This window comes from Onychomys torridus, chromosome X (genome assembly GCF_903995425.1).
Source record: "Onychomys torridus chromosome X, mOncTor1.1, whole genome shotgun sequence".
Taxonomy (NCBI): Eukaryota; Metazoa; Chordata; class Mammalia; order Rodentia; family Cricetidae; genus Onychomys; species Onychomys torridus.
The window spans coordinates 85,821,696-85,848,823 of record NC_050466.1 but is presented as its reverse complement, the minus strand read 5'-3'; the positions used below and the strand labels follow the sequence as shown (position 1 = coordinate 85,848,823).

General features: G+C 40.2%; 1 protein-coding gene across 1 annotated transcript; it reads right to left on the bottom strand.

Annotated features, from left to right (window-relative positions):
* Positions 1-14,173: 14,173 nt before the first annotated feature.
* On the bottom strand, positions 14,174-19,227 carry LOC118574253 (probable G-protein coupled receptor 83). The gene is made up of 5 exons (XM_036175061.1): positions 18,268-19,227; positions 17,530-17,655; positions 16,290-16,423; positions 15,215-15,907; positions 14,174-14,389 (listed from the first exon to the last, which is right to left on the bottom strand). The coding sequence occupies exons 1-4, from the start codon at positions 18,727-18,729 to the stop codon at positions 15,259-15,261; spliced, it is 1,371 nt and encodes a 456-aa protein (XP_036030954.1). The 5' UTR covers positions 18,730-19,227; the 3' UTR covers positions 14,174-14,389; positions 15,215-15,258.
* Positions 19,228-27,128: the final 7,901 nt, after the last annotated feature.

The window sequence follows — 27,128 nt, the reverse complement described above, 5'->3', positions numbered from 1 at the left end:
AAGCCAAGAGCAGTTTCTTGCCCAAATGGCTAGCCTTTCCACATTGAAAGCAAACTTCATATGGAGTTTCTTTGATACCCACCATCCTTTTAGGAAGTAAATCAGTGCTGCCAGAAACAGATGTGTCTCATTGTCATGAAAATCTTTAGGTTATTAAACATCTTAAATGCTATCTTTGAAAGTGTTTGAAAACCATCTACCTAAAATATTCCTGTTTAACCTTCAAAACATACCTAATGTGACTACAAGTTTGATTATTATAGACCAACTACTAACCTAATTTCTTAATATACATTGTGTTTTAAAGGAGCTGGATAAGCACAATACACCAACAAGAGTACAAACATATATACAGAATAACAAAAATAATTTTAAATTTGTATCAATATACCAAAATTCATGCCAATGCAAAATATATGAGATTAATGGTTGTCTTTTTATCCTATATACTTATATTCCCCTAAATGATAACAAACATCCATAACCCACCAAATAATCAACAACCACTCATCTCACCTCTTGGGAATGTGGGTGTCATGTTTTTAAAATTACTTGTCTTGGGTCCATGATATCTTTAGGGGTCCCTGAGAAAAATTAAGAAAACGGCCAAGTCCTGGAAAGGCCAACTGTAACCTTTGTCGATATATATCACCTGTCAAGATTCAGGAAGTCTTCCCCAATCAAACCTGATCCATATTAATCTGGAAAGATTCCATAGCCATTCATTTCCTGTGGAAACAAAAGCATAATCTCTTCCCCAAAGTATTTTTTACTTCCATTGGACAAATACCTTTTTTTACTTCTTTTCCAAAGTTAAGATAGCCCTAAAGTATCTAAGTTAATTCAATTCAGAGTACTGTTCCCTAAACCATGTCTCCCAGGAGCTGTCATTTGCTCATCAACATACAAAAAATCCAAACTCAACATAAGACTATGTAGGATTCAGACTCCCTGTGTATTTTCCATCATTGTGTGGCTTTTTCTTTTATATCACTTTTACTCCCTCTTTAAAGACTTTATTATTTTTTAAACTATTTCTTTCCATGACTGTCTATATTTCTTTTTTTTTTCTTAAGCCTACCCACATTGTTAAACACACTGTAACCTGTTTAGAGGTTTTTCTGCCTGGATCTCTTTTACTGTGTGTCCTTTTAGTCATTTTTTACCACATGAACTTTTAAACTGCTAAGCAGCATGGCTAGGACCTCCACTGTGGCTTTTGCTAGCTCCACCTGTTTCTTGGGTCTTGCAGAGCCAAGCCTAAAGCTTGTGGGCCAATTGGAGGTTTGTGACCAGTAACTGCATTCAACCTTCCCACCTGTTGAAGTGCCTGCACTGCCACAAGCATTTTTTGCTTAGCTTGCTGTTTCTATTTAGCACTGCCAGCTGAACAGCAGTGCCTCTTAAGGGAGCCATGTCCCTTTTCTTTCTTTTTTTTCAGCTTTTTCAGACCCTACATGATAATTCAAGCCTCATGTTGGAATCCTAAAATGTAGTTTTTTTTATTTTTAACTCTTTGGGAGCCTGCTACACAGCTCCCAAATATATACATGGAGACATATTCTTAATTATGAAATTGTGTCCTCTTGCTTGGATGGCAAGCACTTTACCAATAGAACTCATCTTTACAGTAATGCAGTAATCATGTATGAATCTCTCAAAAAAAGTAAGTAAACAGCGTTTCATCTGGAAAGCTGGGAGAGGTCAATACAGAAAGAGAAACAATCATCATTCCTTGTAACATTCTAAGTCTTAGCCTTATACCAAAAGACAAAGCAGCTTCTCTTTACTGAAAATGGAGACCATCAAAGAAAACCTCAAGTGAACACAATGCAGAGATCAGTAGATTGTGTGGAGGCCAGCCCCAATGGACACATCATAGGTCCTGCATCTGACTCAGAGAACATTGAGTAAGAGAGGGAGGAAGGATTGTAAGAAACAGAGTACCATGAGGTATGCTGTGAAGCATTCCTTCCCCAAAATAAAAACAAGACAATGATACTATAAACAAACATTCAAACGTGGAAGGGGAAACTTTTCACAGGGTACTACATGCAGACAAAGAAATACAAGCAACTAATGACTGATGAAGGAGAGAAAATGTTTTTGAGAACTTCATACATGATTCTTGTATTCACATCATTTCCTTCCTTAATGGTATTCACACTATGGTCCCCTAATTGGTTACACAAAATAAAGTTGTCAGCCCTGAAACCATATACACACAACTAACAAAATGTACTCATCAAGTTCTATTTATGTATTTTTACACATGCATACATACAACAATAATAATCAAGAAAAAGAGGCTATCTATTTGAGAGTTTGGAGGAAGAGTACTTGGGAACAGCCAGACGGAGGAAAGGGAAGGAAGGAAGTGATGTTATTCTATTTGAATTAAAATATATAAAAATAAATAAAATATTAAAAATTAAATTTAAAAGGCTGTGTGGTAATTTGCCTCCCATAGTCTCATAGGGAATGATACTATTAGGTACGTTCTTGTTGGAGTATGTGTTGCCTTGTTGGAGAAAGTGTGTGTTACTGGGGCTGGGCTTTGAGGTTTCAAATGCTCAAACCAGGCCCAGTCCTTTCTCTCTCTCTCTCTCTCTCTCTCTCTCTCTCTCTCTCTCTCTCTCTCTCCTTGCAGTCTGCTGATCCAGATGTAGAACTCTTAGCTCTTTCTCCAGTACCATATCTGCCTGTATGCTGCCATGCTTCCCGCCATGATGATAATGGACTAAACCTCTGAATTGCAAGCCAGTCCCAACTAAATATTTTCATTTATAATACTTGCCATGGTCATGGTGTCTCTTCACAGCAATAGAAATTGTAGCTAATACAGGTAGTAACAACTAGTCATTGTGGATGAATTCAAAGAAACAATGTTTTCCGGAAACAGCAGGGCAGTTGTATATATGAATTCATAGATATATGATAGCATAAACAAGGCTTGGAGCAAGGGAGATGGCAGTCAAGCCCCATCACAAAACTGAGGAAGTATTGGCATTTCATAGCTGCTGGGAGATTAGGAGTCAGTCAGATGTCTTTAATGATGTGATCCCTGGTAGTTCAATTATATGTGAGGTCAGTCCCCACATCCAAAATGAGTTTGCCAATGCAAATTGGACTCAGGTTTAAATAAAAGTAAAAAACAAAACAAAATAAAACAAAACAAAAAACCTTAGAACTTGGGTGGATAGCAAGGTGGGGATTGACCTAGGAGCTTGAGATGGGGGAAAGGTTAATATGATCAAACACAATGTATGAGGTTTTCAGAGAAAAAAATATTAAAAATATTGACCTTGTAAAACAGACAAACTTCAACTACTGAACTATTGTGTAGAAATCAGATTATAGGTTTTTTTCCTTTTATTAAATATAGTTTTCTTTCTCATATAATACATCCTGATTATGGTTTCCCCTCCCTCTACTCCTCTCATCTGTATCTACCCCCTTTCTGTCTCAGAAAAAAATAAGCTGTATAAGACTGATATAATATAACAAAATATAATTAAATGTAGTAAGATAAAACAAAAACTAACATACTGGAATTAGAACTGGACAAAAAAGAAAGAGATAGAGATAGATAGGGAGAGAGAGAGAAAGAGAGAGAGAGAGAGAGAGAGAGAGAGAGAGAGAGAGAGAGAGAGAGAGAGAGAAAGCCCAAGAGAATGCACAAGAAACAGACTCACTTATTTGCACATTCAGGAATGCCATAAAACCATTAAACTGAAAGCCATAATTCATACACAAAGGATTTGGTACAGACCCGTGCATGCCCTATGCATGCTGCGTCAGTCTCTATGAGTTTTATGTGTGTTAAGCATGTTGATTCAGAGGCACCTATTTTTCAATGCCCTCCAACCCCTCTGGCTTTTATACTCTTTCTGCCTCCTCATTTGCAGGGTTCCCTGTGTCCTGAGGGGAACTGATGAACACATCCCATTTAGGGCTGAGTATTCCAAAGCCTCTCACTCTCTGCATATTTTCTGGCCATGACTCTCTACATTTGATTCTATCTGCTGCAGGAAGAAGCTTCTCTTATGACTGAACAATGCACTGGCCTATGAGTATAGCAGAATATCATTAAGAATCATGTGTCTGAACTGGACTACCCCAGTAATCAGATTGTGAATACCCTAGCTGTCATTATAGAACCTTCATTCAGTAACTGATGGAAGCAGATGCAGAGATTCACAGCCAAGCACCAGGCCAAGATCTGAAAGTCTAGTAAAAGAGAGGGAAGAGGGATTATATGAGCAAGGAGGGTCAAGATAATGATGGGAAAGATCTACAGAGACAACTAAACCAAGCTTGTAGGAACTCACGAACTTAAGACTGAGAGCTGTGGAATCTGCGTGGGACAACACTAGACCCTCTGCACACAGGATACAGTTGTGTAGCTGGGTCTGTTTAAGGGGACCCTGGCAGTGAGATCAGGATCTATCCCTGGTGCATGAGCTGGCTTTCTGGAGCCCATTACCTGTGGTGAGATGCCTTGCTCACCCTTGATGCAATGGGGAGGGGCTTGGTCCTACCTCAACAGAATGTACCAGGCTATGCTGACTCCCCCCTGGAGTCTTTACCCTTTTAGAGGAGGGGATGTAGGGTGGGTTGGGGGGTGCTTGGGGTAGCAGGAGGAGGGATAAGAGAGGGATCTGTGGTTAGTATGTAAAATGAATAAAACATTTTAAATAAAAAGAATCATTTTATCACCACAGTTTATGTTTCTTCCTTGTTTTGTTAGTTTTGAGAGCACTAGTTATTGGTTTTATCCTAGGGCCCATGCAATCTTCTCTCAAGTTCTGGATTACCCAAGCAAGCAGTGTCAGGTATGGTTTTCATCTTGTGTAGTGGGCCTTCTATCAAATCAGATATTGGTTGGTTACTCTCACAGGCTTTGTGCCACTATTGCATATCTTGCAAGCAGGACACCATTGTCAATCAGAGGGTTTGTGGCTGGCTTGTTGCTTGTTTCTCTTTTGCTAGCATGAAGAGTACCTGCCTAGCAGCTCTCAATTGCCAATAGCTTCTCAGCTAGGGAAGGAATACTGTGATGAGCTTGCTGCTTCCAAGTTAGATTTTGTATGGCATGTTCTTGCACAGATCTTGTGTGTGCTGTCACAACCGCTGTGAGTTCATATGTGCAATTGCCTTGCTGTGCCTGGAACTCACTCATTCCCTAGAGTCATGAACCACCTCTGCTCTTACATTATTCTGCCCTCTCCTACATGATGACCCCTGTGCCTTGAGGTGAGAAGGATATGATATAGCCATCCCGTTTAGGGCTGAGTATTTTGTATTCATGGGGATAGCTAGAACTAAAACCCTTTGAAGCTAGAATACAGGGGTATAATGTAGACACTCTATATAGGCATCAGCTCAATGTCTCCATGTTCAGTTAGTTGTGCAGGTGCTGTCTTTAGCAATGGACCTTGTCATCTGTTTGTGGAGAGCAACCTACAGTCTTGGCAACAGCCTGGGTTCTTTGGTGATTCCCAGCAAACTCATTTGGCCAACAACTCAGTTAGATATAACCTAGTCCCAGTACAGGAGGTTTTATTTGGTGACAAAAGATGTCTAGTTGGGTGCTCTGTCTCCCCCATTTGGCAGTTTCATTTAGATATCCTTCATACGTGTGTTAGGAAGTTTATACTGTATTAGGTTTCCATACAATCCTTCAAATGGCCCTTTGTTTAGCTGTCTCTTCCCATATTCTTTCCTTCATCACCATATCTTCTCTACCTTCCCACTTGATGGTCCTGTTTCAGTGTCTCCCATACATCCCTAACTATCCTATTTCCCTTTCCTGAGGATGTCTATCTGACTCCACTAGTCCCTTACTCTATATCTAACTTTTGTGGGTTCACAGATTATAAATTGGGCATTGACTTAATTGCTAATATCAACATATAAGTAATTGTATACCATATATGACTTTCTGTGCCTGAATTACTTCATTCACTGTGATTTTTTCCAGTCCCACCCATTTACCTGCAAATTTCATGATTTTATTTTTTTAAATAAATAATGAGTAATACTTGATTGTGTAGCACATTTTATTATCCATTCTTCTTTTGAGGGATATCTAGGTTCTTCCCATTTTAGAGCTTTTATGAATAGATTATCAGTGAACAAAATTGAGCTGTCTCTGTGGTAGGATGAAGCAACTTTTGGGTATATGCCCCAAAATGGTACAGCTCAAGTTGAAGGTTGTTGCTGTTGTTTTGTTTTGTTTGTTTGTTTGAGTTTCTAAGTTTTCTGTTCTTCTTGTTCATATACAGGTTTAAACTGTAGTGGGCAGGGTGTTACTTCAATTGTCTTGTATCCCCGAGATCTACTTTGTGTCTGAGTATGCGACCAAGCTTAGAGAAAGTACCATGAGACACTGAGAAGGTACAATCTTCTGTGTTTGAGTGAGATGTTCTTAAATATCTGTTAAGTCCCATTTATAATTTCAGTTAGTCCCAGCACTTCTATGTTTCATTTTTTGTCTGGATGACTGACTATTGGCAAGAATGGGGTATGGAAGTCACCCACTATTGGTGTATGAGGATCAATATGTGATTTAAGCTGCAGGAGTGTTTCTTTTACAAACTTTGGTACCTTATGTTTGGGGCATGGATGCTAAGAATTGCAGTGTCATCTTGGTGGATTTTTCATTTGGTGAATATGAATTGTCCTTTCCTATTTCTTCTGATTAGTTTTGGTTTGAAGTCTATTATGTCAGATACTCAAATGAGTAAACCAGATTGCTTCTTATGTACATTTGATTGACATATCTTTTCCCATCTTTTTACCCTGAGATGATTTCTTGGATGATGCAGAAAGATGGATCCTGTTTTCGAATCCAGCCTGTTTCTCTGTGTCATTTTACTAGGAAATTGAGATCATTGATGTTGAGAGATAATGAGTCCTACTTGTCTATTCCTGTTATTTTGTTCTTGTGCAGTGTGTGTGTGTGTGTGTGTGTGTGTGTGTGTGTGTGTGTGTGGAGAGAGAGAGAGAGAGAGAGAGAGAGAGAGAGAGAGAGAGAGAGAAGCAGCAAGTAGTCTGCTACAGGGCTGGGGATGAGACTGGGGATTGGATATAGAGAAGAAAAGGGAAAGTGGAGATATGAAGCTTGACTACCTGATTTGCTGGCCTTCTTGTTTCTCTCTTAGGTGGGTTCCCAGGGGATGCTTTGCTTGAGTCGAAGGTTGGAATAGCAGAATGGGTGGGTATGAAAGTTGGGTGTGAAAGTCTGTGTGGTCTGCTGGAGATGGGGCAGAAATGAGGGGAAACTTCAGTAGGTGGGGTGCTATAGAGATGGGGATAGACTGGAGGATTTGATTTGGTGGAGTGGTGGGGAGTGGTGAAGATTGATATTTAGATTACCTGATTCCCTGGTCTCAGTAGCCTGTGAGTTCCCAGGGAATGTCTGTTAGGGTTGGGGCCTGGGATTAAGTGAAGAGTTGGGAGACAGGAGTTTGGAGTGGAAGACCTGTGTGATCCACTGGGGATGGGGAGGAGATGCTGCAGCAGGTGGTCTGCTGTAGAGCTAGGATAAGACTGAGAGATGGGATTTGGAGGAGCATTGGAAGAAGTGAACAGCTGCCTACTTGCTTTCCTGGCTGGAATCAAAATCAGAACATCTTAAATTAGGTGGTAACCCCATTTATTGCCACAAGATAAATGTTGGGATTGTGAAAAGTTTGGTAATACTGAAATGTTTCTGAATGTGCAACAGCTAAAAAGTAGTTTGAGTGCAAACATGCACCTACTTTTTTATCAGTAAAATCCAGTTTGCATGTTTATTTTGTGTACCTGTATACCCAAGACTGTGTAAAATTTTCTCAGGTGAAAAGTTATAATGAATAGGAAAAGTTTAAAAAGCTCTGCTTTAGGAGTCTATGAAGGCCAGGCAAATTAGAATCCTAGAAGTATTACATATGTTTACTTGTATAGCAGGTGTACTGGTTTAGGCATATAAAAATTCAATATGCTGACCATTCCAATAGAGTTTGGGGACACTTTAAGGGTTTGTAGGATTCAGGGTATTTAAAGGCCAGGGCCTAGGTAAAAGGATACTTAGGAGGTAGGGCCCAGTGGAAGCCCTCTAGGTCCTATTAGAGTCACTGACTTCAGAAAGATTTAAATTAGCTCTACTGAGATTCAATGTAGTTCTTGCCAGAGACTGGTTGTTAAAGGCATAGGTTTCTCTCCCACCCTCTGCTTCCTTGATTGAGATGTGATCATTTCTCTCCACACTCTCTACCATCCAATAGCTGTAGTGTGGTCCTTCCTGTAACCTACACTATATCCTTTGAATTTTCAGGCATTCAAAACTATAAGCTTTATTTTATAAGTTATATTATCTTCATAAGTTGATATTAAGTATTTTATTATAGTGGCAGAAAATAAATAATCTTCAAGCAAAAACAAGGCAGAGAGGCAGAGGCTAAGGGATTGGGAAGTGTTAGTAAAGCTACATAAGTGGACTAGACTTAGACTCTGTTGTTATTAATCTGTTCTAGTTTCATTTCTGTTCTTGTGATAAAATATCTTGACAAAAAGCAACATGGGGTAGGAGAAAGTTAATTTGGCTTAAAATTCAAGGTTACAGTCCATTGCTGCTGGAAGTCACACCACATTCACTGTCAAGAGCAAAGAGAAACAAATACACTCAAGCTGCCTGTTTGCTTGCTGCTAATGCTCAGCTAGCTTTCTTCTCTCTTACACAGTGCCAGGCCCAACCCATGAATTGGTGATGCCCACATTCAGTGCAGGTCTTCTCACCCCTATTAACAAGCAAGACAATCTGACATAGGTCAACCTGATTTAGATATTTCCTTATTCAAGTTCTCTTCCCAGGTGATTATAGGTTTCAGGAAATAGACATTTAAAATTAACCACCATGAGGCTGAGGAGATGGCTCAGCAGTTAACAGCACTGACTCCACTTACAAATGACTCAAGTTCTGCTGCCTGCACCTATGGTAGGCAGCTCACAACTACATATCCAACACATTCTTCTGCCCTCTCCCAGCACTCATTCACCTGTACAAACCCACACACAGACACAAATGCATAGACTTAAAAAAAATCTTAAAAAATCATATCCTCTCGAATATTTTTACTGAAACATAGATTTTTTTCATATGATACATTTTGATTATAGTTCCCCTCCCTAAACTCCTCCTAGTCCCTCTCCACATCCCCATCCACCAAAATCTACATCCTTTCTTTCTGTCATTATAAAACAAACAGGTATCTTAAATCGTCATTATGTGAAGAAAATAAACAGAATTGGTAGTCCTGAGGATAGAATTTGTCAGAAGCCAAAAGATATAAGACTGTGAAATTGGTTAAAGTGTGTTTATGGTCTTTGGGTCCTATGAGTTCATTCTCCAGTTTTTCTCCTTTAATGTATCTGAGAAAGGCTAGGCCTTTGCATAAGATTAACTATTAAAGGATTTGAGCATACAGAGGAGCATCTGACCACCTCTAAAGGCTAGTGTAATGAGTTGCAGTGACACCTTTGTGGGGGACCTGCCCCCAATTTTTCCCCCAGGGTATTCTTGAGCAGAGAGAAGTGAGAAATATTTAGATAGAAATGTAGAAGAGAGAGACAGAAACGTAGGACAGGCTTGGGAGGACCTGGGTCAAAACCCACCAGCCCCTTTCTGTCTCAAAAGACCGCCCCCTAACACAGCCAAGTGCAGACCCTTCCAAACACCTGGTGACCACGCATGTGGTCAATCCATTCCCTTATGCAGCCCTGCTGGGTAAAGCAAGCTCATCTCTCACTAGGAAACCTCTGTGAACCCCTACACACCTCAAGCAAAATATACTTAGAACAGTGGTTCTCAACCTTCCTTGCGCTGTGACCCTTTAACATAGTTCACGTTGTGGTGACCTCCAACCACAAAATTATTTTTGTTGCTACTTCATAACTGTAATTTTACTACTGTTATAAATTGTAATGTATACAAGATATCTGATATACAACTCTGGTAAAAGGGTCGTTCTAACCCCAAAGGGGTCATAACCCATGTATTAAGAACCACTGACTTAGAGGAATAATAAACTTCTCAAATTCTGCATTTGACTTTACCAAGTGAGGCATCTTCCCTCTGTGGAGTATTCTAGACTTGACACATCCACTCTAGTACTCTTTCATCTACTCATTCCTACCCACTGAGATGCTAGCACACTTTCCTGGTTCCCAAACCAGAAGTTAAAGGGTTTTTTGTGTTTGGGTTTTGTTTTTCTGTACACTTTTTCCAAGGACAAGTTGTCCCCTTTGTTCATTCCAAAGCTTTCCCATAGAAGATATAAAAGGATTTGCTTTTATGTTATACCCTCGCCCCATCCACTTATACTTTAATGCCCATATGTTGATCACTTGGAAAAGTTTAAATGTTGACTTTAGCTAATAAGCCACTGTGGATCACAAATATCCAGCAACCCAACTGCCTCCCCCCATCCTTTTATCTTTTCCCATTAGATCTACAAGAAGAGATCAGGAGTGCTTTGAATGAATAGTTTTATTTAATATACATTTATGTAAATATATATCCTAATCTACTACTGCTACTACTACTACTACTACTACTACTACTACTACTACTACTACTACCCCTGCCACGACACTACCCCCCTTCCCTTTGACCCCTCCTCTCTTTGATATAGAATACATATTCAAACATTAAATTAGAGTAGAGAGAAATAACAGCATTAGTAGATAATATTTAAAGCAACAGTTACAAGTAAATAAGCAACAAGCACATTGGTAGGAATAATGTTCTTTCTCCTGTTGTAGAATGGTAAGATTTCTTTCTTTTCCTTTGTCATGGGGTAATTCACAATATCACTTCAGGGAGCCTGATTTCCTCTGTCATTTAAGTAGAATTTGACAGTGTCAGTCTTTCTCCCAGAAGGGCTTCAGTTCCACACAGTCCATATCACTCATAGGTTTGAATCAAGTAGCAAGTGTTGGATGCGCCTATGTACACATGTCTAGGATATATTCCATACTTCCACGGAGCTTGTGAGCAAAGCTGGAAAGCTGAAAGCATTAAGGTATCATCAAGTTCAGTTCCATTCCATGGGGGAGGGGGACTGCACAGGCAGGTGATGGATGAAATTTCACTAACTACTATATAGACTCTAAGTTTAAAGACACTTTTTATTTCTATTTTTTGTATTTAAATATTTTCATTCTGGGGTATTTTTATGCTGACTTTCTTCTGAATTAAGTTGCAGGTACAAAAGCATTGACAGCCTATTGTCTAAAATTACAAATACAGTATTCAGTTTCCCCACTCTTAATACAGACTTGCCACCTATAAAGTCCTATAAGTCAAAAGCCATGAGGCACAGTATCTCTCTCTATTCAGTGACTTCTAAGATCTTTCTATGAAAATAAACTGACAAACTTTATCTCCAGGAGCTCTCATCACAAAAGAACAGGGAATTCACTCCAGATGCTACATTTCAACTAGTCCAATTAACATAAACCATTTACATAAATCTGAGCACAGACACTTTTACTGGGGCCTGAATATATTATGTCAGGAAAATTTCACCAGGCTAATCTACACCATTTCCTCCATGTGCATCTTGAGCAGCCAGATCAGGCTCTTCTTTCCTTTAGTATTGAGCAAGAAGTCCATATTCAGAGCTGAAACTTTTTATAATCCCCCCAAAGTCTTCAGTTTTTCAATATGAGATAAAATCTTAAAAATGAACAATTATTAATAAATATCATAAGCTCTTACTTTGAGAATTATAATACAAAGGTATAATCACAAACAAGAGATTACTATTACTAATATAAGGGAAGTAAGTTTGAAATTGACACAAAAAAGTATATGAATAAGAAGTATTAGAATAAACAACATTATTTTACTCTCATATTGTTTATACCAGGTATATTTCCTTTCTTTCCTAATGTGCACCAGATGACAATAGTATGTCCATCTGTGAAACTTTGCCTCAGCGTCTTCAGATGTTGAGAGTCTTCAGAAACAACAGAGCTCTGTCAGCTTATTGTGCTAATATGCTATATTGTGTGTGTGTTGTTGTATGTGTATGTACTTATATATTTATGTTAGTATATGTATATGCATTTGTAGAACTTTGTGTGGTAGTGTGTAAAGATACCTTAATTTAGAAGATAAATACAGGAATTTACGGTGAGAGAGACTGTCAGATCACAACACATAAGAAAGAATGTATGTGTCACATATACAGTGACCAAAACATGATTACCAGAATCCAGGATATCTATGCCAATAGAGGAATTCCCCCATTCCAAACTGTCCTGTTAAGGTTGAATATCAGACAGGTCAAATGTAGATCTTACACTCATCAAACCATTTCTCCAAATATCCTAATTTGTACCATGATACAGTTTCTTGGCATTTAACACATGTAATATATGCATTTGAATTTGTCAAAGGGGTAATCTAGCAATTTCTCTTGTTTGTCACTCTGGTACACTCTCTCATTTGTATATTTCAAAAGTGATGCCTTTCAAGTAATGTGGCACTGCTAACACACAGCCAGTAAGGGATATACTATAAACTGTTGTCTCCAGAATTGAAAACAGATTTTGAAATAATTTTTACACAACAGTTTTGCTGGGCCTTCCAGGTGACTGGTAACCTTTGTGCAGAAAAAGGCTGATTAGGGTGAGTGGTGCAGTCTATGAAAAAGGACATACATGGGTTTTAGAAACCATGTGACCACAGTTCTTTAGCACCATGCCCGAACCCACAGAGCTAAATGGCTGCACATGGGTTAGAGTCTAGGATCTAGAGCTCATTAGCACCATGTTCCAACCAAATGAGCCCTTCAACCAGAATCTTCCCACAATTGTAGCACCCTCAGACTTGGCTGGGTACTGAATACAGTTATATACTGCTGAACATCATCTAAACAAAGGCCCACATGATGCTGAAACTATTCATCTGCCCAAGTCTTCAAACATCCATACATTACTAAAACTATTGTATAAAGTTCTGGAATTGTCCAGTTTCCAGCCAAGTCAGTAGCAAACCTTGACGCTGGATTATCTGTCAAGCATGGAACATTCCAGATTCCAAGCCTTACTGGGGAGTGAAAGAAATTTGATTCTTTGCACAGAATAGGGATAGGGATGGGGAAGTGCATTCTTAGGAAAGATAGAAGGTTAAAGCATAAAGTACAATGTTCATTTAAATTACAACGATAGCCCTTTTACCCAAATTCTCCTAAGTCTAAACTGGAGAAGAAGGCTATCAGAGCTAGGTACAATGCTTCTAAGAATCATGGGGCACTCAAGCAAAATTCGACTTTGCCTTCTCCATGTGGGGAGGCAGAAACATAAGCAGACAGTCCATTATCCTGGGAAATATCTATTCTATCAAATATGAATGGAAAGGAAATACATATATCTGTCCTTAAGATAACCAGAAATATTTACATAGGAAGTTGGAAAATACACAAGCAGAGCTCACTACTCACAAAGACTACAAATACCCAAAACAGCTGAAGCCAAAAGATCACAGGTAGGTTGGCAGTTTACAATGTTCATAATAGAAGATACAGTCATGTTTTCAGCCTAAAGCTACTCCAAATATGTATTCTTGTACTTCAATAAGTTCATTGTTTTGAAATTGGGGTATTAATGATAGAACAGGAAGAATGGACTGAATTAAAAGGATGGAAAGGACACATAAAAGAGACAATGGAATGAAACTGAGTTTAAACTTCAATTAGGTCTTTCTTCCAATTTGTCCTTGATCCTAAAAGGGACCCAGCACTACGGCAAGTATGGTAATTTGGTAGAAACATTTCAAGTTCTGAACCCCAAAACCCACCACATCTTTTCACTAAGTGAAAAGTGAGTAGCCAGAAGCTTACTCTCATGACCTCATTTCTTGATCCTAGAAACCTGTCCACACCTTACCAACCAGGAGATATCTCAGTAGAGACTGGATAACTTGTCATTATTAAGAAGATTTTTAAAACAAGAGAAAAGATAATCATGGAGAAAGAAATGGAAGTAGAGGGGGACGTGAAAGAAGAAAAGGATGAGTAGAACGTGGAACAAGAACAGGGAAGAGGAAATGGACTAAGGCTAGGAATGGGGTGGGGGAGAGACCAGGGGGAGGACAAGGATACTGAGGAGGATGAGGAGGAGGAGGAAGAGGAGGAGAAGGAGGAGGAGGCAAAGAAGAAGAGAGGTAAATGAGGAGGACCACCAGTCCAATTCTCATCCTGGTATCATCTTGACACACGCAACCATGGATGCTGTTCAAAGAACCTTGAGAACATTGTCTCCAGAAGAATGGCAGTGACAGGATGAGGTATCACTTCCTCCTCCTCCTCTCTTCTGCTGAGTTGAAATTGTCCATAAGCTAAAGAGATGGGAATAATTAAAACAACAGTAAGCACATTATATTTTCTTCTTCCAGAAAAAGAAAGACAAAAGTAGAGGGTACAAATTTACATGAAACAAAGTATGAAACTAAATGTATAGTCAGAAACACGGAGGAGGTTAGGGATTTTGAAGTGTGAACTTGAGCACTTCAATTTTTCTTGCATTCAGAGAGAAGCTATCACCAAATTGGTGTATGGCAACCTGAAGAAATAACTCTGATTATATGGGGTGAATAACTTCACTGCCTTATCTGTTCCTGGACATCTGTAACATTTCCCATCCTCACTACAACAGGAGAGAAGATACGACTAAAACTTGTACTTACAGGGTGAATGGAGTTTCCAGAGAATCCAGTGAAATTTCAAAAATGATACCTTAGTCTCCTAGTATTTCCATGGGAACACAGTAATGAAATCCGTCTTGTGTACATTTAAATAAGATATAAATAATAATATCTAGGAGCTCACAGAGCTCCTGAGGCCTGCATTATGGGTAAACAATCACAATATTCAAAACCATAAAAGGAGACTAGGAGCCAGAAACGGAGATGGAGTTATAAAAACCCCAAGTCAGAGAAGAATTTTCCTTTGAGAGATGATCAAATACTCTCAGTGTATTCAGTTTGGAAAGACAACAAAAACAGAAAAGAGAAACATGCATAAAACCAGAGAAAAGGGAATCCAAGTGAGTAAGACATAGGTTAGTTCACATGACCCCCACCCCTCTAATACTATGCCCTTCCTTCTATGTAAACAAACACATGAGACAGTAATCAATTCTAGTTATTTTAATCCTATCGTACCTCCGATATTGTGAGAACTGATAGTCAATCGCGGTCTGGGCAGCTTAAACTCTAGGCACTGAATGGAGAAAGGAGATTTCCACTACTGGGGAGGGAGGGGGACTTGGCAGCTCATCAAAATCTTTGAATCGTGGGAATTTGGGCACTCCTGGATTGGGATCCACGCAGGCAGGGGGGTGGGTTTGAGACACAGAGCTTAGTCGGCGATGCTCTCCCCTAAGGCGGCTGATTTTATCTAGCAGCATCTTCTGGATTTCCATGATGACCTTCTGCACTTCAATACGGAAGCTATCACTGAGCCAGCAGTAGATGTAGGGGTTGTAGCAGGAGCTGCTAATTGCTAGCCAGTGGAGGAAAAAGTAGAGACCATTGTGGCTTGAGATGGATTCGCTGGATAGCAGCACCAGGTAGATATTGAGGGGGAGCCAGCTGATTGCATACAGAAGCACCACTGTCATCAGCATCTTTAGGGTCTGCTTCTTCTTCCCACGCTGGCAGATGTAAGTGTGGATATTGATGTCATCAACAGCATCATGGATCCACAGCTTTTTGGCCACATGACCATAGACAGCCACCAACACCAGCAAAGGCAAGATGAAGAAGAGCAGAAAGGTGCCTAGGTCAAGGTATTTCCATGTGGATTTTGAAGTGTATGGGAAACTGGGAAGGCAGGCACTTTCCTCAGTGGTGTTTCTAGGTTATGAGAGAAAGAAATCAAAACGAGTGATTTAGTCTTTTCCTTAAGGCAATTAGGCAATTAGGCCTTAAGGTTGAGATGTATTTACTGTTTGTGTTGTGTCTGTATTGAGCATACAACCAGGAGGACTGGGATTCAACTGATCCAGGCTTCTCATGTACCTATAAGAAAACCATGACCCCCAAGATGAAAATTGTAACCCACTGCCATGAGTGTTTTAGGGAAATAATGACAAATTACAGTTTAGAAAAATGCATTTTTCTACCAATGTTTTGAAATGTGTTATTCTAGCCCCTAATTCCTAAATCATTCCTTACGACTTCCAAGGCCTAGGAATGCTAGTATAAGAGAAACCATCTCATCCCATGTGCCTCTTACCCAATTTCCACCTGGTAAAGCTTCTGGTAAACGGCATGTGGCAAAGCAGCACAGGTGCTCACAATCCAGATGATAATGATGCAAACATTGCCTTGCATGGGACTAATCCGGGACTTCAAGGGATAAAGCATCACCTGGAAAGAAAAGGACCCCGGCCAGCTTAACAACTCAAATTAAAGTTAGACATTCATAAACTGCTATTCTGATAAAAGGGTACAAAGACTTAGTGTGTGGGTGGTAATGTGCTTTGTGGACTAGTTTATTTGACATATATGTGGCATTTTGCTCATGAAATTACAGCACTGCTGCATTTGAATAAGTCAGGAATCCAAGTGGACTGACTTCAAAGCTCCTGTTTCTCTGTCTGCAGCTCTGTGGAGAAAAGAGACAGATGTCCAGAAGTATGACTTATTTTTTTTCTTTACCTTCTAATGGATGGAAAAGACCCTACATATTCCTTCATCTACCCTTCTACCTGACTTACTCCATGGCCTTTCTCATCCCCCTCATCCCCTTCCACCCCTTCCATCCTCTCACACCCCCTCCCATCCCCTCCCATCTTGATCCCTTCATAGGCACTCTTTTTTCCCCTCTCTCCTTTGCTTTGGTCCCTTCTATCTCATATCTTTTGTCATTTAGATCATTCTATAGCTTCTCCTGTCTGGATCTAACCACATAAGCTTCAATCCTTTGGTCTTCCCTACCACTCATTTTCTGTCTCCCTCCTAAATGATTAACTATGCAATGTCCACAGCTTCTCATCCCTAGCCGCACTTCCTTTTAATTGACTTCAATCTTCCTTCCAGCTCTTTATTCCTCAACTCTCTTCATCAACCCACTTCATTACTCAACCCTTCCTCACAGACCACTCCCACCATCCAGACTAAACTCTCAGTCAGATCTAATAGTACATCCACATTCATTTATCTCTTCCCTCTTCCTTTCTCTAGCCAGTCCTGCAATGCAGCAAACAGTAAATGTTTTCCAAAGAACATGTATCATGTGTTTGTTGCCACATCTCTGTTCCCATAGCACCACAGAATAGATGGTAGCATTTTTATTAAATTTAATTTGGTGAAGTTCTATATGTCACCATCTTTCAATCTAGCCAAATTACACATAAGCATTTACACATATGGACTTAAGAACTTGGAAAACTTTGTAGATTACTTATGACCTTACTTGTCTCCATACATATAAGAGAGGACTCTATCTTTGGCAAGATCTGGGGGGCACATACCCGATGTCGATCCAGGGAAATAGCTGCCATGCTCATCACAGTTACATAGGCACATGAGTACTGGGCAAAGCGACTGAGGTGACATGTCATCTTTCCAAACACCAGGGAATTACACAGATAGCGCACCTGTAGGAGAAAAGGTTTGGTAATGCACAGGAACTCAGCCCTGTGTCCATCCTTCACAAAATCCCCAAAATACAAATCAAAGACTCTTTGCTTCACCAAACTGCTGGTGTCATTCTCCCAATAAACAAAGAAATATTTTCACACTCCAGTTCTCATCTCATTTTCTCCCATTCTCTCATCCTGGCTTGAAGACATGGAGGGATACTAAACCACAAAACCTATTAACTAACTTCAAGTTCATGCATAACATTTGAAAGGTGAAGAAACAGACTTAATATTTATAACAAACTTGGATTCACACATTAGCCCAAAACTTACTAGCAACAGGTCCCACTGCCTCCCTGGGCAGCCCAATACTCTCTCAGCCTCTGCCATGGCAAGGGATTAATTCAGCGACGCAACAACTATCTTGCCAGTCTTCCTAACACATTCCAAAGCTCTTTTCAATATTTCTCAGCTTCTGTTTTATTTCCTATGAAAATGTTCTTCAAACCAAACCAGCCCTCTCTAAATCCCCATCCCTCCAACACAGCACTCACTGTTGAAAGTACAAAGTTTTACTTTAGTTCTTGCCCTGCTACCCAAGCTACCCTCCTCAGTACCCCAGCTTACCATAGTGAAGGGAGAGCTGAGAAGAGCGAGCATCATGTTGGTCACAGAAATGTTGACAACGAAGAGGCCGGTGGCTGTATGTACCCTCTTGTACTTCATAATTATATGGTTTAAGACCCAGTTGCCTATGATGGCAGCAAAGACCACTATGGTATACCCTACCACTAACCAGAATTGCACCTGCTCATCCTGGGACACAATTTCCAAATCCAGGGGACCTGACGTGTCGGCCAGGTCACCTGTGTTTGGCATGTGGTCTGGCAACTTGGACAGTTCGCCATTTCGGCCAGTATGCCCCATGGCATTGGACGCGGCCTGAAGCACCTGAGAGGTGGTGGAGGTGATCAAGTCATCAAAACCACTAGGTACACTCAGAGCTTCTGGAGTCAGCTCATCCCCGTAGCCCATGGTGCCAGGGCTCTGGAAATCCCCTTCAGGCAATTCTGTAGTTGGGGCTTCCATCCCAGTGCCTTTAGTGGACCTTTAGGTCCCTAAGCTACTCTCTCAGGAGCCTTTCAAAGAAGGGAGAGGGCAAGTTGAGGCCGTAGACAGACAGGCAATCTATTCAGTATCCAGGAGCTCTGAGCTGATAAGGTATTCTCCAAGGTGTCTGGAGCAGGAAGAGAGGAGAAATACCAGGAGCCAGAAAAAAAGACTGGACCTGCTCAGGGTGGGCAAGTGCGCAGAGCTGGGCAGCTGAGCCCAGGACAGCTGTCTGCAAACGCTCTTCCTGGAGAGTGCCCACAGCACCTGCTCCAAACTGGAGATGGCGTCAGGCTTCGCTCAAGCACAGACCCTCCTCCATGCTGCCAGTGATTATTCCTACCCAATTTCTGTTGCCTTCAGTCAGTCATCAGTCTGTAAATCTTTCTGTCCAAGGCCCGCTGGCGCTGTGGGCAGGGCGGAGTCAGGCACTGCCACTCCAGCTCCAAGCCCGTGCAGAGTCTGCTCTCTGCAGCTGCCCTTTATAGAAAGTCCAGGGGCCCGCGCTGGAGCCAATGGGGAGCCGCGACTCAACCCCCGCCCTGTCCTTCTGGGCTGGGGAGTCTGAGAGGCTGGCAAAGTCTTTGTCGCTCCTGTCTCAAGCCCCTCCTTTCGCTGCTCTCCTTAGCTCTCCCTCTTCTAATCCTGCAGTTGGGAGCCTGGATTTATTGTTAATGGGTTCTTCTTTTAACATCGCCCTGCCTGTAATTTGAATTCAGCATCTCCTGACTTTCCCTTGCTTTCTGTTTCTTTTCTGCATCATCGCCCTAGGCACCGGCTGGCTGTGACACAGGTACTGAATGGAGGCTGTGGAGACTGCAGTCGCATCTGGACCAGCAAGCCAGTCAGCTGTCTGGGGAGAGTGGTCGATATGAAAGACCTGCACAGCTGTGGGGGTTTCACAGAAAGAATGAGGAAGGGTACAACTGGAGAATCAGGAGGGAAGTTTAGCTTATGAGAAGCAAGAAAGGGTCACCTGGGAGTGGGCTCAAACATGATGTTCTGTTTTTTTTCTAGCCTCAAAACTGCATGCCACTGACCAGGGAACTCTGATCCTGGCCTCTGGAAACAGGACACTATCATCTGACACCCAGGAAGTAACACTTTTGTAAGCTAGACTGTGTCAGATTAGTCAGATTTCTAAAGGGTGAGTCCTTCGGGAAGATTTAGGATTTGGGAAGCTTCTGCATATCAATGCTGCTAAAATCTAAACAGCAGAGAGGGAGATGTATCCTAGTCATTGAGGGTGGCAGTGGAAACACTCTAGGACTGGTGGTCCCAGACTAGCCTTTCCCTTGGAAATTTTTAGCTACATCTCCATTCCAGAGATGTTAAAGTAAGAACCAGAACAACTAAGCTGCCTCCCTAAAAGGACAGAGGAGACCCTAGTCTTTCACAGCGTGCCATTTACCTATCCTCCGCCACCCCTCTTCCAGCAATTAATGGGTGGAGAAACTGAAATAGATATAGGTTATAGAAGGTCGGGGAGGGGGGAGAATAGTTGAAACACCAAAACTAAAAATGAGAAAGGGCATTCAGATACCTCTCCTATGCAGCAAGCACTCTGTTTAAGAAATCCTGGTGTTTGTTACAGCCAGTCTCGTGACTTTCTAGCCACCCTTTACTGCCCAGAGGCTACACAGCTAATCTCCTAGAGGAAGAGAAAAGAAAGACACCTGATCTCAAGAATGTCAATAATTACCGATTAGGAAATAAGCAGGAATCAATTTAGAGCCATCACCATCATCATCATTGTCCAGTCATCAAAGATCACAAAGGAGCCATGACGCAGATAAGCAAACTTCTGGGTGCTTGCACTGAACACATCTTGCTGATTATAGATTAAGAAAGTAAGAAAGCTTGAGGCAGATCCAAGGGTGTTGCAGTATTCCTGGGATGTTGTGGCTGGTGAGGAAATGGTGGTGGATGGGCTAATACTGAGTAGCAGATCAGAGAGAAGCAAATTGTGTTTTGTTTGGTGACTCACAGAGATGAGACACATACATAAACACATTTGAAGGGATTAGTAAATCTTAATTCTGTCACACAGACCCATCCTGGAGAAGGCACTAAGTCAGGGTCTTTAGATCAATCTCTTTGCAGCAGTTTTTATTCGAAGTTTGTCAAGATACAGCAACGTGATGCTAACCTGGCTTTCAGGACCCCAAAGAGTTTAGGGATATTGTGAAGATGATGGGTTAAAGATGAGACTTTTAAAATCTAACTGAAATGCAAAGGAGTACATTTCAGGGTTCTGATATGGAGGTTCAGACATGCAAAGGCAGGATCACGATTGCTGATCTACCAGACCTTCCCACACCCTCCCCACATAATTAGTATAATGTTATATATAATATAGAGTATATTATTATTTTTCATATAATAGATTCTTTGAGATTTCATGTTCTATTTTGATTCTGTTCACATACCCCCACTTCCTCCCAGGTCTAATGTCCATTCCATACCGGCTCTTCTTTGCATCCTCATTTTTTAAAAGCTAGTTGTCATGTTCTTTGGTCTCTCTGAGTGAGAGTTTTTGCAGTAGTCAAGGGAGACTCACCTCTCATACAAATGTAAGATTCATACAGCACTGAAGGTAGTGAATTCTGCAAAGTGGGAAATTATGTGCATTGCATCACACTAACATTATCATACATTTAAAACTTGGATACATTTTTATTACCATGTATTAGTTTAAATAGTCAGGTTCATTAAGCAAATGGCATACATGCATGTAAATCATTTTTATCTTTTATTGGATATTATCCACTATTGCTCTCCATGGGGCCCACTCATTTCCCTTCTTTTCCCTTTTTGCTTTTATCACTTTTTCCTCTAATTTACAAATATGAAAACAAAAACATAAGATATTCGTCTCTTTTGTTTTGTTGGATTTTTAAAGCAGCAAGTTGCCATGCTGGCAAGGCTAACCTTAAACTTTGGATCCTTCTGCCTCAGCTTCCAAACCTGGTATAGTACTTGTCTCTATGAATTGGGCTTATTTATCTTCAATACCACCATGGTCTCTCTTTTTCTTTATTTTTGGTCCTGATGTACATATGGTATCTTCTTGTCCCTTAAGTCTTCAATATCCACCAGCTATCTGAGACTTTGCAAAGGTTGTTACAACATTCAGTATCCAGAGAGATTCCTGGAGCCAGTAAGCCATTTATGTTCCCAGTCTACCAATGGAAGAAGGAATCTGGGATTAAAACGAGAGTTCACCATAGTATCTATTTCTAAGAAGCTGAACATTGCACTAAAGGGAAGAACCCATACCCAGGAAATACTTAATTGAGGCAGGCATACGATGTGCAGACAGTCAGTGATACAGGAACAAATAGTACAAGATGTGATCTGAGGAAGCTTTGCAGATAAACTAGCATTTGATCTAGTGTTTGAATAACACAAAGGACAGAGATGGGCAGAAAAAGGGGAGAGATTAAACTTCATCCTCCAAAGTAGGTGTAATACAAAGAGAAAAAGCTTCTGGTTTGTTCCAGGGAACAAAAATAAATGTTTTGAATCGAAAGATTAGTATTTGTTGTTCCTATGCATTTATCTATTACTGCAATGTTTTCTGAGTATCTCCATGGAGATAGTGTAGTTGCAAGTTGAAGAAAATCATTATATAGCATGGTTGGTGGAAGAAGGAAGGGTGCTTTGTACAGTAAACCCAGAATAAGCACTTCTCTTTATGTACTACTTCCAAGTGATCTGTACATCTTGCAGGTTCAGATTATTCCCCTCCCTGCATTGCATTCTTCCTAGTATTTTATATAAAATTAGACATTTATGTTGAAAAGGATTTCTGCAATTGTCAGATGTGCTCACCCTTCTCTCCAAGTCTTCATGCTGAGCCATAGTATCCAAACCAAATGTTTCTATACAACAACTTTGATTGGCCCTATCTGTAGAAAACACAAGCCAAATATATCTCATGTGGAGTCTGTAAAACTCATTCCAATGCTCAACCACAAATAACCTTCATCCCTGGCAAAACAGCTCTAAGTTGATACAACTATATGCCTCTGGATACACTGTGTCTCAGTGTAGACCATTCACAACTGTGCTTCACAATGACCATTCTCTCTTCTGTAAAATTACAACTTCTGTTTGTTGAGTCTTAAATATGAACAAAGTGAATAACTAAATGAAATCACCAGTAACAAGAATAAAACACATCTTTTACTAAACCACTGGTGTCAGTAATACCTTGTTTCCCCAGCCCACACTGAGAAACTTCAATTTTCTCATGGATATTTTATGCCCCACAAGGAAAAGCAAATGTCACACCTGCTTCGGTCTACTTCAACACTCAATAAATCTGAAGTGACACTCCTTTTTCAGGAAGAAGCACCAAGTTTGCCATTGATGCTGACACCTACCTACTTGATCTTTCTAAGACAAGAAGTTTGGGGACAAACTTATGCAGATGACTCCTTGGCTTTCTCCTTTCCTCTTGCTGTGTTTTTTGCTGTCCTTCTTTCTTTCTTTGAGTTATCCTGTTAAAGACTTAAATTCCTTTCATCTTGGTGTCTTTACTAATATCTGACTCCTATCAGCTGGGGATAGGCTAACTGGTGATGCTCTATCCCCTCCTAACTTCCAACAAAATTTCCCAAAAAGATTTCCCACTAATTTGACCCCTCTCCTACTGGGAGACTATAAAAACTAGTAAAATCACAAAAACAGCCACCCACTTTGAATGCTGGGCAAGGCTCACAAGCCTGTGCTATCATGGTCAGAAACTCTTACTGGGGTAGTAGCATTTGCTGCTTGACCTGCTCTCATGTATAAATCCACAGCCAGATCCTGATTTTATCCCATATTTCCTCCTCTCTGCTGGATTTCATTCTCTGCTGTTCTCAAAAACAATCCTTGATGATTCATTCCTAATTTCCAAGTACAAAGGCTGTCTTTGCAACAAAACCTATTATCTCCAGTTTGATAATCAAAAAGTGTAGCCAAATACTTTTCTGTCCAGAGGATCACAGAAGGCTAAATTAAGTTTTGGTCAATGTGGCTATGAGCATAGTCAGCCCTAGCAGATTTGACAGGCTGGAAAAAAAAAAACATCTCCAGTGGAAGAATAGCAGAATCACTAACAGGAAGAGGTGAATAGTCAAAGGAAAAATCTATTGTATCGCTTCAAATGAGGATGGAGATTACCCTATTAGCAACTGTTGAGGATGATGAACCCAATGAGACAATCAAAAGTGAGTTCTTGAGTTAAAGAGTCCTGTAATTATTAGTTATAACATCACAGCACACAGAAAAGCCATCGCATTTTCAAAAAAGTCATCCAGACTCAGCTCTCACTCACCCCAGAAAAATGAATTAGCACCCTATATCTATCTGTTCTAATGTGAACTTGAGATGATTTCCTGTTTCACAGAGACTTCCAGCCTATGACCCTACTTTGTCTCCCTGGGTCTACACTTAATCAGCTTAACTGCTCTTCCTCAGGCATTTCAAGGCTCTTTTCATATCTCTGTGGAGTCCCATCTGTTCATAACTATGAGGAAGACAGAAACTTGTAACTTCAGGAGAGAAACATAAAGGATATAAAGAATGAAAAAAAAACCCAAATCTCTAATACCTGAGACAGAAAAAAATAAAGTGGACAGAAAACAATGGAGGCAGCACTAAGTGTCTATTTGGAAAAGACATAGCTTTTCCTGGCCTTTCTTCTCAGAGATGTTTCAGTGACGACAGTAAGAAAGGCAGGAACGGAAATGGGCAAAGAGATCTGATCTTATAAAAGGTGTGGAAACAGGACAGGCAGACTTCCTTCAGGCTCTTTATTTGTGTAAGTACCTCTAGCTGTAAGCACAGTGCCAGAAAGGCCAGGGGAAGGTCGCTGGCTAGAATGTTCTGTCCAGATGCTCCCATCTAGAATTTAAAGATTTGAAACTCAGTCGAAAGCTTCTAAACAGGTTTTAGTCAATGAATCGTGTGTGTGTGTGTGTGTGTGTGTGTGTGTGTGTGTGTGTGTGTGTGTGTAAAAGAAAAGAGTACAGAGCTTTTTAATAGAGCCTTGGAAAAGCCCTTAATATATGTATATTGGTAAGAATCCCACTGTGATTCAAGTCTCCCCCTCGTAAGTATCTATCGCAAGGTAGCTGAGGTCCTAACCAATTTCATGCACTATTCTTCCCCTTCAATTATTCATCTCCAGAAACCTAGAAATCAGAAAATTTTCATTCAGGTGATTGTGCTTGTACTCACATAACATTTAAATCATAAAATTAAAAAGCAGTAGATCACATAAAAAACAAAGACCATCTTCTCACATACAGGGACACTAAAGCCAATAGGTAGAAGGACTAATGTCATAAAGGAAGAGTCTTCACTAGAACCTAAAACCTCTATCTGCTGTCTGCCCCCAACGTTTTTCCCTGCCTTTAATCTCCTCATTTGCTATGTTTGTGACTATGGGCTCTGTTTAATTGTTCTATTTACTTCCTCCTGCCTGAAACAAGCTGGTTGGTTTTGTGTGATCTTCCTTGGCACATAGACCATTAGTAAATATATGTTAAATGAGAACATGAGTTCTGGCTTTTAATTGTCTCACTAATATCAGAATCTCAAAGTCTGGAAGTTCCTGAGAGCCCTCTGAAGAATCCTCCCATCTCCTTTGATTCAGAGAATGATGTCTCATGAACTTTTGTTTTTTCACAACTGAGAGTTATGAACAGTGACTTCTGAATTTTGTTTTGTATCTAACATGTAGGGTTGTGTGGCTCTTTCAGAGCTTCACTTTTCCTAACTATACAATAAGGAAATGGATTAAATGATCTAAGGACACTTCTAGCTCAGGTATCTTGTGATGTTAATCAGCATCATAATATATAACATTAAAGCAATATTAGAGTTTAGCATTTTAAACTCACAGATATTGTGTATGTTCTAATTTCCTTTCTTTACCTGTGATAAAGAAGAAAAAAACTTAGGGAAGAAAAGAGTTTATTTCAGATTATAGGTTACACATCTCATCATTGACAGCAGGTACTCAAAACAAAAACTACAGAGGAATGCTGCTTACTGGCTTACTCATAAGCTCATGCTCAGTGAGCTTTGTTATATAGTCAAAGACCACCTTCCTAGGGAATAGTGCTGCCCATGGTTGGCTAGACCCTCCTACACCAATTAACAGTCTCTCACAGACAGGCTCACAGACCAATCTGATCTGGGCTATCCTTCAACTGAAACTCCTTTCTCATAAGATCCTAGGCTACTATCAAGTCTACAGTTTAAGCTAACTAGGGAGGAATATAAATAACCAAAGATGCATTGAATCTTCTCTACTTTCAGAGATGGAGCAGGTAATTCTTAGATGCACCTTACAAACACAGCAACTTTCAGTACAAAACAGGAAACACAAAAGTGCAAGGACATAAGGATGAGATCGTAGCATTTAACAAACACTTTGCCTCTTGCCAGCTTAACAATCAATCATACCCTACTTACCAAATTTTCCATTAAAAATGTATCTACTAAACACTATTCTAATATTATTGTACTGAACAAGATGGACAAAATCACTATCATTACAGAATTTTCATTCCCATGGGGGAAAACTAACAACAGGTAAGTGAACAAATAAACTAAATAATTTTTATAGCAAATGCTATGAAGAAAATATGAGTCATATAAAGAAAGTGGCTGAGGTGTATGTGACTCATTGGATTGCATGAGTTATGCCACTCTGGGAAGGCAATATTAGGACTGCTACGTGAAAAAAAAATAGGACTCAATCAAGCAAAAGTTAAAGGTAAGTAGTAGGAGTCCCTGGTATAAAGAAAAACAAGTGAAGAGGCCCTGATATGGGAATAAGTTTGGAGTGTTTAAGAAACAGGAAAAAAGAGGCCAGGATTAGGATGAAAGATAAAAAGCAAAAAGAAAGTAAAAGGTAATAGAGTTCTCATCTTCAAAGAGCAAAAAGGATTATAATAACCAACTCTTACCAACATAAAAACTCTTACTCTCTTTTTGTATGTATACATGATTGTGTATGGGCATGTATGTGTGCACATGCCTGTGCAGAGGAATGTATTATTAGGGAGATATGCACCTGTGTGCATGTATATACTGAGGCCAAAATCAATGTTCAGTGTTGTCCTCAATCACTCTCCACATAATTTTTTGAGACAGTCTTTCACTAAACATGGAGCTCAGTGGTTAGACTGCCCAACAAGCCTTAGATATTTGCCTCCCCAGCACTGGGATTAAGGCATGCACCACAGCACTGGACTTTGATGTAGACTTTGGAGATCCAACTCAGTTCCTCTTGCTTATGCAGCAAGTGCATTGATGACTGAGCTGTCTCCCCAGCACCAACTTATATAATGTTTTAGGTACTTTCTTAGCCTTTG

Excerpts from the sequence above, each read along its gene's own strand:
- LOC118574253 (XM_036175061.1), bottom strand. The coding sequence starts at position 18,729 with ATGGAAGCCCCAACTACAGAATTGCCTGAAGGGGATTTCCAGAGCCCT. Across the intron at positions 17,656-18,267 it reads TCAGCTCTCCCTTCACTATG|GTGCGCTATCTGTGTAATTC; the intron begins GTAAGCTGGGGT and ends TTTCTCCTACAG. Across the intron at positions 15,908-16,289 it reads CTTTACCAGGTGGAAATTGG|AAACACCACTGAGGAAAGTG; the intron begins GTAAGAGGCACA and ends CTCATAACCTAG.